This window comes from Geospiza fortis, unplaced genomic scaffold (assembly GCF_000277835.1).
Source record: "Geospiza fortis unplaced genomic scaffold, GeoFor_1.0 scaffold34, whole genome shotgun sequence".
NCBI lineage: Eukaryota > Metazoa > Chordata > Aves > Passeriformes > Thraupidae > Geospiza > Geospiza fortis.
In genome coordinates this window covers 35,798-49,246 of record NW_005054474.1, presented here as the reverse complement: position 1 = coordinate 49,246, position 13,449 = coordinate 35,798, and the positions used below count along the sequence as shown (strand labels likewise).

Below are 13,449 nucleotides of genomic sequence, written 5' to 3'. Positions count from 1 at the left end.
CCTAAATGTACTATTTAAAATTTACTATTGTTTTGGGTGCCCTGGATTGTCCCACTTGGCCTTCAGCTGCCACCCCAATTGGCCCAGAATTTCCACACATTCTACGACACCTCTGCCAGCCCCAGACAAATGTTCCTCATGCTCTGGGGTCCTAATTATGGCATTTGTGTCTGTGTTTAACTGAATAACTCCTTTGCTTCCAGGCAGTGCTCCATCATTTAATTTGTATTAATCCTTCTTAATGATTAAATTCTTTGGCTTTGTGGGTAACAAATGATGGAAATTTAGAGAATTTGCCCACCAGTCCAGCACAGGGGTGCAGCACAGTTTGTAAAGTATTTGAAGATGTTTAAATTTGTCCTCAGGAGAGATGAAGAAGTGTCTTCTCCAGGTTCTACTCACCATGATTGACCCAACCACGGGACCCTTGATCACCCACCACAAGGCAGTGTTGTCATTCATGTCCCAGCAGCTGCAGTCATTGAGGAAAGAATGGGATGGGGAAAGAGAAAGAAAGAAAACAAGACATAACAATGAAATTAATGAACTTACAACTTTTTTTAAGGGGGCAGAATGTGGGAGATTGGTTTCTCAGCTAAATTATCTAAGTTCAAAGTGATAGTTCTTTACTTTGTCTTATTGCAGCTTTCTTTTACAGCCTTTCCACAATCATTTGGAAGTAAAATGAGTATTTTTGTGGCAGTTTCAATGGCGTTCCTATTAAACAGCTTAGATATTTTGGTAAAACCCTTTAAGTGTGTTTCTGTGTCTATGATACAACCATAAAGTTGTCCTTTGAAAAAAAAAAAAAGATACATCAATGGATGGTTTGGTTTTTGTTTGGCTTTTTTTTTTAATGGTTATTCCAAAGTTTGATGTCTCACTTACTTTTCCAGAGTTAATAGATATGAATGTTGGTTTCTGGCCCTGACACAAAGATTTTTACACATTTCCAGTACACCAGGATCCTGGCTGTATTCACATATTGGAATGATTTTCCAGTCATTGGGTTGCAAGTCCTATCCAGGATTCATCTGAGAAGAATCAAATACTGGGCAGGAGTTGGGATCAGCTCCTTTGTTAAGCTGTTGCTAGTGAGTAATCATAAATAAAATGACATTTCTACCCCAGAATTTAAAATCTTCCACTGAAATTACCAAAGGATTCTGCAGAAGTTTATTTAACACAGGTGCACTTGGACATTCAAATATATGGCTTATATTCATAGAGAGTTTTAATGCTAACATGCATTTTTAGAGCTAGAAAACAAAAAATAATGAAAATAATCTTATTCTCCAGGGCCTGCTACACTATTATAATGTCTTCTATTTATTATTGAGAAATGTCTTCATGACTTTTTTAAGTCATCAAGAATTTGTCAACTAAAAATTATCTTTCATTTGCCTCCACTTTCTTCCCCTGATTTTCCCCCTAGAAAAGATAAAATCACAGAAATCTGTCTAAATTGTACTTGCAGTTCTGAGAAGGAGTTTTTTCCTTCCCACTGGGAAATGAGCCAAAGTCCCAGCAGAGGCTGTCATGGTGCATTTGTCAAATGCCAAAAAACAATTGGGAAGAACATACAGGAATAAAACACTGCTGGTCTCATGAGAGCTTACTACAACTTCAGTGTCATTTAAATGGTTGTGTGGTAGCATCTGGGGGAAAAGTGAAAATCTTCAAACAAAACTACATACATGTGTAAAAGCGAGGAGGCAGAGCTAAAATCCCATCATCAAAATGTGTGTGAGAGAAATCCCAAATGGCTGAGTGATGCCTGGCTTAGAAATTTCATTTAAAATTATACTTGCAGTTGAATATTCATTCTTTTCTTTTCATTCTTTTCATTCTTTTCAGTTGAACAATAATTACTCATTTCAGATGGACAATATTTTACTGGATTCCCATAAAACCAACAGTAAGGATTTGTATGGTACAGCTGGTGAGAAGTGAGAAAATTTACACAAAATTATGTATTTTAGCTTCTATTTGCACAGCATGGAAACCTGAAATCACCCAAAATCTAAGGGGCTGATGACTGAGATTTTCAAGTGCAAATTAATACTTCCTGGTTATCTCACTTTGGATGCCCAACTTGAAATATTTGAAAGGGAATAAATGAGGGGGATCTCCTCACCCACAGTGTGGAAATCGGACTTTTTGTCAGTGATCAACAATGGTATGGGCCTAAAATCACCAATTATCTTTTAATTCTTTGCATGCATTTATAATTAGGTGCTGTCTACTGAAAATTACCCATTATTTGCAGAGCTCAGCCTCCTTATGATGGACATTAAATCTGCCCTGAAAGTCTTTAGTGAATTGACCAATGTTGGAAGAATCTGGGCAAATTATTAATGATTAATTCAGCTGTAAAAGTAGATACTGATGTATGGCAATTTGTGTGGGGATGAGGAATTACAGGGATAGGAATCCACCTCTAATTCCAGTCATCTGGACTGTAACAGCCCAGTTAATTGTCCCAGAATCTGGCTGGTACAAAGAGGACCTTGGAGGTTGTTTTGGGGTTTTTCTTCCCCATACTGAGGTACTTTAAATGTGCACTCTGATACATCATCCCCTACAAATTCCTATTCTTAGACCTCTCTGCTTTTTTTCTTCTCCTCTTCCTAGACCTTTTCTTCTGCTTAATCCACTCCTCTGTTTTTCCAGGAGCTCAATTCCCGACTTCCACCCTGTAGATGTCAACAATTAATCAGATCAAGCTCACACAGAGGTTTTTCTTCGAGGACTTTCAAGGATGTCCAGTCCCTGTGGCACCTACAGGATAAATGTGGGGGAAGGAGCCACCATCTCCTCCTCAGATAAAAAAAGTGGGAATGCACGACAGAACATTTGGAATTTTCTGCACTACATATGAAAATTTGGAATTTCCTGCACAAACAAGCTCCCTAGTTTCTGTCAAATGCTTCCCTACAGCACAGGATGAAAAGAAATTATTCTTTTCCAGGATGGATGAGGGGAAGGGAGGCAGGGGGCTGGGGAAGGGATGTGATTTCCATTTGCAGAGGCCAGAGTCTGATCTCTGGTGCACGTCTGGAATAACTCCACTTAAATCAGGAGCAGAGCTCTGGATCAACAGACAGCTGCATTTATCTCCTCAGTCCTGCCACTTACAGGGATGGAAGTCAGGAGCTGAAGTCGAGGGAGCTCTGCCAGTTTTGTAAGGAACAGGCAGGAGGGGGCTCAGGCTCTGAGCCTGTATTTCAGTCCACGCCTTTGCCACTGTGGTTTTCCAGTTCAGTAATTTCCACAACGTTTTCGGGCTCATGCTGGCTTTTCCCCCACTCCCAGAACAATGCTGGCTGATTTTTAAAAAGTAACCACCGAGAGTCTCAGCTAGAACCTTGCATGCTAAATAGCTTCTCTAAATAATAGGAATGGTTTTGGTTGTTTTGGTTTTTTTGTTTCTTTTTCTTCTTTTTCCTTCTGTGAGACATTCTCCCTACCTGCAAAATGCAAGGGCTGTTTGGACTTGTAAGAGAAATTAGTGCTTTCAGGGCCAGTGCTGTAATCCTAATAATGACACAACAGGGGTTTCTGGCTTGTTTTGCATGGAAATAAATGATTTAATTTGTCTTAATGTCAAAATAGAACATTGGGTCACAGCACTGGCATCCCCAGTGGAGGAAAGGCATTATGTGCTTTCCAGAGAGATTCTGAAAGAACAAGGATGAAGAAAACCTGACAGAACAATGAGTTTTGTGGAAATTTTGCATTGATGTATTTCCAAATTAGGCAAAATTAAAGCATTAGCCTCAGCGACTTGGAAATGGGATTTTGGTACAAAGTTCCTTTCCCTCAGTTCTGTGTTTTCAAAGAACCACTGACGGATTTTTGAAATTTTGCTCAGTCTGCCTCATTTTTTCTAACATTTCACCAGTTTCAAGCATAGCTCTCATGAAAAAGCATTGCCAAATTTGTCTTTTCAGAGTGTAAATACACATCCTGCCTGCCACACCTGCTGCTCTATGGGAGCAGAAAATATGCAGGTGCTCCAGCTCTGGGAGCAGCTTTTCCTTCTGGTCCTTTAGAACAGGATATTTGCATCTTTTTTTTTTCTCTACCAAAAGAGACAATTTGGAAAGGACCTACCCTTTTGAATTCTTTATGAAATAATTTTTTTTCCCCACATAGAAGACAGAATGTGGATTTCTGTTTCATCTCTGTTCATCTCCCCTGCAAAATTCATGGAAAACCCTCCTCAGTGGGAAGCTAAACTCCTAATTGCCCTGGCAAATCAAAGCTCAGCAATGCCTTGTGCAGATTTCCGTCATTTTACTGGATTTATCTCCAGTAATTTCTACAGCTGAGCTCATCACCTTCATCCTCCTCCACAATCAATGAGAAAGAAGCAGAGAATTATGTGGGATTCCACTTATAAAATAAGACAAACCATATCCTGGACTTCAGTAAATTAATGGAGCAGGGAATGGGGTCAGCTGCAGGTTTACAGGTTTGATGCCTGAATCTTTTAGGAATTCCTCACTGCAGTGGTGGCACAAACATCAAACTGTAACTCTATGAACAGAAAGGTACTTGCACCTCTGGACCTAAACTATGTTAGTACACAAATGGATGTGAGAAATGAAAGGAGAAAACAGAACAAGAGGAAATGGCCTCAAGTTGTGCCACAGGAGGTTCAGGCTGGACATCAGGAAGAATTTTTTCACTCAAAGGGTTTTGGAACTTTGAATGGGGCTGCCCAGGGAGGTTTGGAGTCCCCATCTGTCTTAGGTTGGAAATAGGGGTGTTCTATTCCTATCTGATAGAAGTGGGGCAGTTATCTGCTGTTCAATGGCCAGGTTTCTTTATCTCTCCCACAGCCAACCCTCCCTCCAGGAGATACCTTCTGTTAATGGGCCATTAATTATTAATTATCTTCTGTTAATGGGCCAGTGAGTGTCCCTGCATGGCTGATCCAATTCCAGCATCCCATGGGGAGATGCTGCGCCCAGGGGAGGAGCCAAGCATTCCTACCTGGATCCAATCTGAGCCTGGAGCAGCACAGCAGCCTTTGCCCCCTGCATTGCCAGAGGAGCAGCTTTCTGCTGCCCTGCATTGCCAGAGGGAGCCCAGGCCCATCTGCAGCAGCCCTGGAGCTGCAGAGGAAAACTCCCCCCTTGTGCAGGATCCCTGCTCCAGCAGCAGCACAGCTGGCACTGCAGGAGGGCTGAGCCCCCATGGGATGGGGCTGTGCCACCCCCTGACACACAGGGGGGCAGGACAGGGTCTGACTCTGGCAGTGTTGGGGTTTTTTTGTTTGTACTATTGCATTTGTATTTTTATTTTTCCTAGTAAAGAACTGTTATTCCTACTCCCATATCTTTGCCTGAGAGCCTTTTAATTTCAAAATTATAAGAACTTGGAGGGAAGGGGTTTATATTTTCCATTTCAGGAGAGGCTCCTGCCTTCCTTAGCAGATACCTGTCTGTTCAAACCAAGACACCATAACTGGAGGTGTCCAGGGAAGGCCTGGAGGTGACACTCAGTGCTCTGGGCTGGGGACAAGGCGGGGATCAGTCACAGCTTGGACTTGGTGACCCTGGAGATCTTTCCCAACCTAAAGGATTCTTTCACTCTGTGGTTCTTCTCCAACCACCACACCCCTGTGGCACCCTTGCCATGGTGCTGGATGCACCTGGAACCATTTCCCACGCAGCAACACCTACCCAGTGTCATCGAAGTGGAGCCTCAGCACTGCCCAGACAGTGACACAAATTGTTGGGGTACCTGCAGAGGACAAGACAGTGACACATGAACAGTCCAGACACGCTTGATACTCATCAATGATGATTTAACCTCTCCACTGATGTTTTGTTTCCTAATAGCACTTGTGCATCGGATTAAGCAATATATTGAGTTAATTTAGAGCTCCAGAAACATCCCAGTCAGTCAGGGCTGGGATTGTAGGAGCAGAACTGGGAGCAGGAAAGAATGATGCTGTGCCAGGTCATTGTTGCTCAGTGCTTTGCTGCATCTTGCTGCATGAAGAATAAAACAAAGCCTGGACAGAAGAGAATCAACCACATCCATGTCTAGAGCTACTGGAATCATGCAAGAATTGCAGTGCCAGATGTTGAGCTGGAATGGCATTATTGGATTCTGTGTATTCTTCTCTGGTTTTGTTGTAAATGATTTACATATGTTGCATTTTCTCTGGTACAGTGTAAATAACCAGTTTTTCTTTACTTATTCGCAGATGGGAAGTTTCCTCTGCTCCCAGGAATATTTAATTTTTTCCATTAAAAATATACCAGAACAAAACAAGACACTCCAAAAAAAGAGTATTGGAGTAAGGATTTAATTCCTATTTCAGACGTTTCTTCACTTTCAAAAAATGCATGTAAAATGAAAATTTAATTGAAACAGTAAGAACTCACTGAGAAACCTGGACTTATTTTCCTTTCTGGAAATCCTAGAAATGTGGGGTTTTTTTCAGTGGAAATATTTTCATAAAATAATGTACTTATGCAAGACAACCCTGGGTAAGTTGGATCTCCACTGTATGGTAAATAAAATCTTTGACTAAGAAACTGCTGACATCTGTTCAGGCACCACTGGAAAAATTAAATGCTAAAACCCAAACAAAACAAGGACCTTGATAACTCCAGCTCCCAACAGTAAACAAGACTGTGGTGAGTTGACAGGAACAATTATATTTAATACATTTTGCAAGGCTGTGTTGATGTCACATTAATTAATCAGTCATTTGAACCACTTAGACGAGCCTCTGTCTAATCAAATTCCCACCATCAGAAATAAAAATATCCCTGTTAGACCTGGGTGACTGATGGAGCCCTCCTTCTTCAAACAACCACACAGAGAAGAATTTGAAAGGAAAATTATATAAAGAAATAAAATGACAGGCTTTGGGGAGAAGAAATCATGCATATTAAATGTCAGTTGAAGTCTGCTTTTCTCATACCTACAAAACACTGAGAAAAACCTTTTTTGCCCCTGAAGGAGTTAAGATTAATTTTTAAATATCAAACTTTAATTTTAATTCTATCAAATTAACCTTTAAATATCAAATATTTGCCCAGAGAAGCTGTGGGTGCCCCATCCTTGGAAGTGTCCAAGGATGAGGGTTGGAGCAGCCTGGGATGGTGGAAAGTGTCCAGGGAAGGGGGTGGGAATGAGATGAGTTTTAAGATCTCTTCCAATCCAAACCATTCTTTGATTCTATAAAACATGGGTCTCATGTTTTATTTAGTTTCCTCTATATAAATTTTGATGCTAGGAATAGTGTTCTAAATCTGAAAAATGCACAGGAAGGCAGAATTAAAACTAAATGTGTCATAAAAAGGCATTTAAAAACCCCATGTTTCAGATCAGCTTGGAGCTTTTAACCATCTGCTGTATGAATATACAAATCCTCACACTACTTTTCTTTACATCAGAAGATTTCTATCTCTCCATCGCCTCCTTTTCAGCTTCTGAGGAACGTTAGGAAACAGACAAGCCCTGAAGGCTGAGATTATTCTTGCTGACTTGTGCTGCCCTGAGTTCGTGATCCTTGACAAGGATGCCCTAGAACAGAGACTGGACAGAGTTAAAGAATAAAGCAGGGATTTATTAAAAGATCTCCTCCATGGATGCACCTTGGGCAGCACCAGAGCCCAGCCAGGGCTGCACCCAAGATGAACCAAAATGGCCCCAAAATGCACGAGCGCTCCCGGGGTCTCTCCCTGGGATCAGTTCTGCTCCATTTGCACCTTGCAGTTCATTGTCCCATTCCAGCTTTAGCCCCTGCAGTCCCACCCTGCTTGTTTTTCTCTCTCCAGCCCACGGTGTTTGTGCTCTTGGGGCTGAGATTTGGATCATTTGTCCTTGGTGCCCAGCTGGAGCAGGAATTGTTTTGTCTCCCTGCTCTGTGCACAGAGCTCACCATGCCCTGATGTGAAGCTCAGACCCACACACTAAAGCAGCACAGAATCTGAAAATATTAAAGCCAGAACCTGAGGCGTCGTTAGGAGCAGGCATTAGCAGAGAGCTCAGGAAGACAGCAATCCATCCAGAGAATTCACCAGCATTTTGCAGATTTAGGAAGGAAAAACTGCCTGGATCAACAGAGCCATATGTAGTTCTCATTAATCCCTCAAGATGAGGACACTGAGGTCTCAGCACATTTGGAGAAACAGATCAACATCCAGAAGCTGCAAAGTGCTGAGCTTTTCCTTCTCATGGCTTCAGTGCATCTCCCTCCCCGCCAGCCCTGAGCTGAGGGGCTGCTTTTGCCCTCCAGGGATGGAATCCAGGAGTCTGGAAGTGCCTCTGTTGGCTTTGCAAATTGCCAATTGTTCCCACTAGATCAGGGGAACTGCGAGTCCAGCTGAAACATGCTGGAGATGAGAAAATAATTGTGTTTAAAAAAATAAAAACAAAAAAAAAAAAAAAAAAAACAAAAAAAAACCAGAACCGTCCAAATCTCGAGAGTTAATAATGGTTATTGCTGATACTGCTTTGAATCTCAAGTGATTGGAGTGTTGTGCCCACCAAAACAAGATGGGCATGGACCAGCTATCCAAGCTGGGCATGGACCTGCTGAAATGAATCCAGAGGAGGCCACAGAGATGGTCCAAGGGCTGGAGCCCCTTTACTGGGGAGAAAAGCTGGGAGAGCTGGGAATGTTCGCCTGGAGAGGAGAAGGCTCCAGGGAGAGCTCAGAGCCCTTCCAGGGCCTGAAGGGGCTCCAGGAGAGCTGGTGAGGGGAGTGGCTCCCACTGCCAGAGGGCAGGGATGGATGGGATATTGGGATGGAATTCCTGGCTGGGAGAGTGGGGAGGGGCTGGGGCGGTGGCTGCCCCTGGAAGTGTCCAAGGCCAGGTTGGACGCTTGGAGCAACCTGGGATAGTGGAAGGTGTCCCTGCCCATGGCAGGGGGTGCAACAGATGATCTTTAATGTCCCTTAAAACCCAAACCACTCTGGGATTCTATGAAGTCCAGTGTTTAGCTCAATGCCAATTAACATCTATGGCACTCAACTAAAAACTAAATATTTTGAGGTTTCATTACAGAATGAATCCATCTGGGCAGTTTATTCATTACAAGGATTGATTTAAAAATACTGAAGTCAGTTAATATAAGCTGGTTTTCAATATTCTCACATTCAGACAAATCCACAGATATGAAAATTGTGCAAACTTAATTAAAGGAACTCAACCTCTGATTAATGTTCAGATTACAAAGGTTTTACAAACTGCAATTTTGCATTGCTTTCTTTTCTAATTGTCAGATTTCCATGTACATAACCCCCAATTTCTCCTTGGAAACACATTTTTCTCTCAGCTATAATGTGATTATACAGCTGTGGAGGGTACAAAAGGAACCCTGAACACCTTTTCCAACAGTTTCATTCCCAAAAGCCTTTTCCAGTTACCATACATTTCCGACAGTCTTTTAATGGCACAGATTATTTATGATTTGTTGACTCCTTTCTCTCTATACCTTATCTACCTCTCTACCTTCTAGAAAGATTTTCGCTCCCTACTGTAAGGAGTCTTTGCCAGGAGATGAAAATTTTGGTTTGTGTACAGCTGCTTCAGGAGGGAAAAAACAAGACCATCTGTTATTTCTTGAAGGTTCAGGCTACATAAGGATGTTTTTTCCAAAGGAGAGTAGTTTAAGGCATGGGGTTTGTGTGTAGATTTTACACATGAATATACAGGATTATTTCTATTTCAAAACATGAATAGACAGGATTATTTCTATTTCAAAAGTGTCTTTAAGTATAAAAATCGAGTTTAACGTTCTCAGGGAACATTTTAAATGAATGTATTCTTCTGCATTCACCATCTGACTTCCGCACAAAAAACATCTGCAAAGAATAGCTTGCATTAACACATCACAGGAATCAATTTATATCCAGAAGGCCAGAATGAAAAATAATTACCATGGTTATCATCATTTAACTGGCTTTTCTGAAACAAATATTGTTCCTTCCCAGTGCAAGTTTTTATTTCCCATCCAGGTAGGATAAGCAGATGTGAATACCCTTTGGATACATTTTCAATTTAGTTATTATCTGAAAGAAAGGCACAAATGAACCCTTAGAAAATGGACTGGACTTAGCCTTGCAGATTTGATTATGCTGAAGAAGTTGATGTTAAGATCATATCTTGCAGGAGGCAATTTTCTGTTGTAGATTACTCCTCTGCAAGAGGTGTGTCCTCCAGATTTCAGTGCAACTCTATTCACACAAAAAATCACAACACAGCTTGGGCTGCAGTGGTAATTCTATGCTGTGATAATTCACTTGTGGGGAATTTTGGAAGGAATTTGAGACAGGACCTTTGAATTGTTTTTGATGATGTGGTTTATTTTTCTTATCCTCTACATGGGCAGGAAGGGCGAGTCAGCTCATGTCTTTACTGCATGGTTCAGAAGGTCACAAGACCCTTAGCTACAAGACCTTTTAAGGAGTTATTGACCAATAAAACACTGCCAACAAGGATATTTACGTTTTTGACCCAGTCCTTAAATATTTTGTCTTATGGGCCCATGCTACAGTGTAAGAATGGGTCCATATGTTTCTTAAGCATGGGTCCGTGTGTTTCTTAGCCAATCATGTTACGATACACAAATCTACAGTGCTGCATTCTAAACCCCTTGTTTACCCTTGTAACTGCTTTTATTTTTATATATCTTAAACTCTAAAACTCTAAACTTACCTTAGCTTAATGTGTCTCTGCTTTAAACTATAAATCCACATTCTTGCTTCTATCATCTAAGTTTGGAAGCCTTTTCCAAGGTCTCAGATCAAATCCTGTGTTTAGTTCTAAGCTTTGGCTTCCAGCCTCAAAGTTCTGAGAGTCCCTTGCATTTCAAAATCCAACATCATTCCAACATAATTTCAACATCATCAAGACTAAAATTATAGTTTGAAACCTGACATGAAACTACCATGTCACCGTCATATTTTCTGGAAAAATCCTTTCGCCCAGGATTTTGCTTCTGGGAAGCTGAGAAGCCTCAGACAAAAAGGAAAACATTAATTATCTCATTTGCTTCTCCTGTGTTTTGCTGCTTTGGAATGTGTTTGGACATTCTTTTCCCAACAGGTGGTTGTTTCATTGGTTTCATGTGAATTGTTTTGATTTATTGGCCAATCAGTGCCAAGCTGTGTTGAGGCTCTGGAAAGAGTCACGACTTTTCATTATTATGTTTTTATCCTGTCTGTATTCTCTAGTATAGTGTAGTACAGCATTCTTTGATATAATATAGTATCATAAAACAATAAATTAGCCTTCTGAGAACATGGAGTCAGATTCATCATTCCTTCCTGCCACAGGGCACCCCACAAATACAATAATACCACACATAGTTTGTGGAGCCATCCTGCACACCAAGACACGTTGGAGACAAGAAGTGCCACCTACCCCAGCCAATGATTGTGTACCAGTAGAAATATCTCCTCTCTGGGAAGAAGGTCTCCACCAACAAAGTGAAGAGGTACAACCCCTCGATGAACAGCCAGAAGTAGTTGGACATGACACAGTAGTGAAAAAACACCATCACTGCTTTGCATTCCACCTGCAGGGGATGGAGAACAAAGTTATTTCTGCATTGCAGAGGCCTAACAGAAAAAATGCTTTTGACCTCTCCAGATCTCTCAGTGGAAAGAGCTGGGGCTGGTATGACACACTTTTAATGGTGAAGGTTTTAAAGAATGTGAAGAATGGCAGGTATCACTTAGACAGCAAACCTGGATGGGGAGGAAGCCAATTTTACCAGTGGGAAGAGGTCAAGGAGCATTTCAGAGCAGCTTGAGCACATCCTGTGCTGCTGAGGGCTCACAGCCCCAGTGAACACCAATTGCTGGATTTAACTCCCTTCCAGGATTAAATGCAGGGAAGAAAAAAATCCAATTGTGTACTGAGAAACCCAGAGAAGGATGGGAAATGGCAGGATAACTGTAGAAAGCCCTGAAAGTGGGATCTGAAAGGATGAACCCTCCCGTGTGAAGCTGGGAATTGCACTTCTTTGCCATCCATCATAAGTGCTGTCACTCAAGGACAGAAAATGGAAGTAAGTGTGAGGAAAAAGGAGGCTGAGTGATCGGCTGTAAAATAAAAGATGGAAGCTTTCATTCATGGACAGGAGGGGGAAGCAGTAACGTAAAGAAATAAGAAAACTAAAAATAAAATTAATATGGAATATAAAAATTTAAAAATAATAAATAAAATTAAAAAATAAATAGAATAAAAAATAAAATAGGATATAATTTTTTTTAAAGGAACTGAGTTTGTTCAAGCTTGAGAAAAGCTCAGGGAGGACATTATTGCTCTCTACAACTCCCTGACAGGAGGTGGTAACAAGGTCAGTCTCTTCTCCCAGGTAACAAATGCTAGGAAAAGAGGAAATTGTCTTAAATTGCATCAGGGGAAGTTTGGTTTGGATATTAAGGAAAATTTCTCTCCTGAGAGCGTTGCCAATCACTGGAACAGTGTCCAGGTCAGTCGTGGAGACGCCATGCATGGAGGTGTTTAAAAGATGTGGAAGTGTGGCACTTGGGAATGCGGTTTAGGGGTGAATTTGGTGGTGCTTAGGAATGGTTGGAATCAATTTTAGATGGTTTTTCAACCTAAATGATTCTGTGACAAAGGCCTAAGGTGGCAACCAAGCTCTACCCTGTGAGAGTAGGACACACTGGTCTTTCCAGTGCTGCACCCCAGTGAGATGCCATTAATCCTACAAAAGTAGGATTTCCCAACAAATCCTGTGGGAAATGAATTTGTAGAAAATTTTTGAAGTTTGATAGAAGATTTACATAGTATGTATTTGTATGTAAATTTTGAGATAAGAAATGTCGATTTAGAAATGTTATGGAAGAGGACAGATATTGGTGAGAGAGAAATGGAATTAGAAATAAGTTTTAAAGGATGGGTTTGTAAATAAGATTAGATATTTTGAAGAAATAGAATTCTGAAAGATGTATTGTAGTAGGGTTTATGAGGGGTAATTTTAGATTATTTGTTTTAAGGTATTTATAGTATGGTGTGGTAAAAGTTGATAGGTTAAGAAATGTTTATAACGTATTGCAATTAGGAAATAGTTGGGTTTTGATTGTGATGGTATGAATGATAATATTTGCATTATTTTACTTTTTACATGAAACTGAAAATAGAATAAAAGTTTTTAAAATGCTTTTTAGTTGTTTCATTTTTGAGTTAGAAGAGTGTGTATTTTGATAAATTGGTGTTTTGTGTGAGGAAAAAGGGCATAATCTGACAAATCCAAACAGAATCTGTGCATAAAGTGAAAGCTCCTGCTGGAGGCAGTGATTAGCTCCCTCTTTGCCTTCATCCTCTGGGCCAAATCTACCATCAAGGTGTTTAAACCACCAGATCTTGAGTTTCTTCATGGAAGCTCTACCCAGGCTGAAGATCTGGTCATAAAATGGCTGATTTTAATGTGTTTTATTCT

General features: G+C 40.9%; 1 protein-coding gene across 3 annotated transcripts in view; it reads right to left on the bottom strand.

The window, feature by feature from the left end:
• The window catches only part of ADCYAP1R1 (ADCYAP receptor type I), a 58,315-nt gene that overhangs the window by 25,854 nt on the left and 19,012 nt on the right, over nucleotides 1-13,449 (bottom strand). For all 3 annotated transcript variants that reach the window (XM_031062944.1, XM_031062945.1, XM_031062946.1), the window contains exons 8-10: nucleotides 11,403-11,556; nucleotides 5,694-5,754; nucleotides 403-472 (exon numbers count right to left, since the gene is read on the bottom strand). In XM_031062944.1, the coding sequence (XP_030918804.1) occupies nucleotides 403-472; nucleotides 5,694-5,754; nucleotides 11,403-11,556 (285 nt within the window). The remainder of the gene's footprint in view (nucleotides 1-402; nucleotides 473-5,693; nucleotides 5,755-11,402; nucleotides 11,557-13,449) is intronic.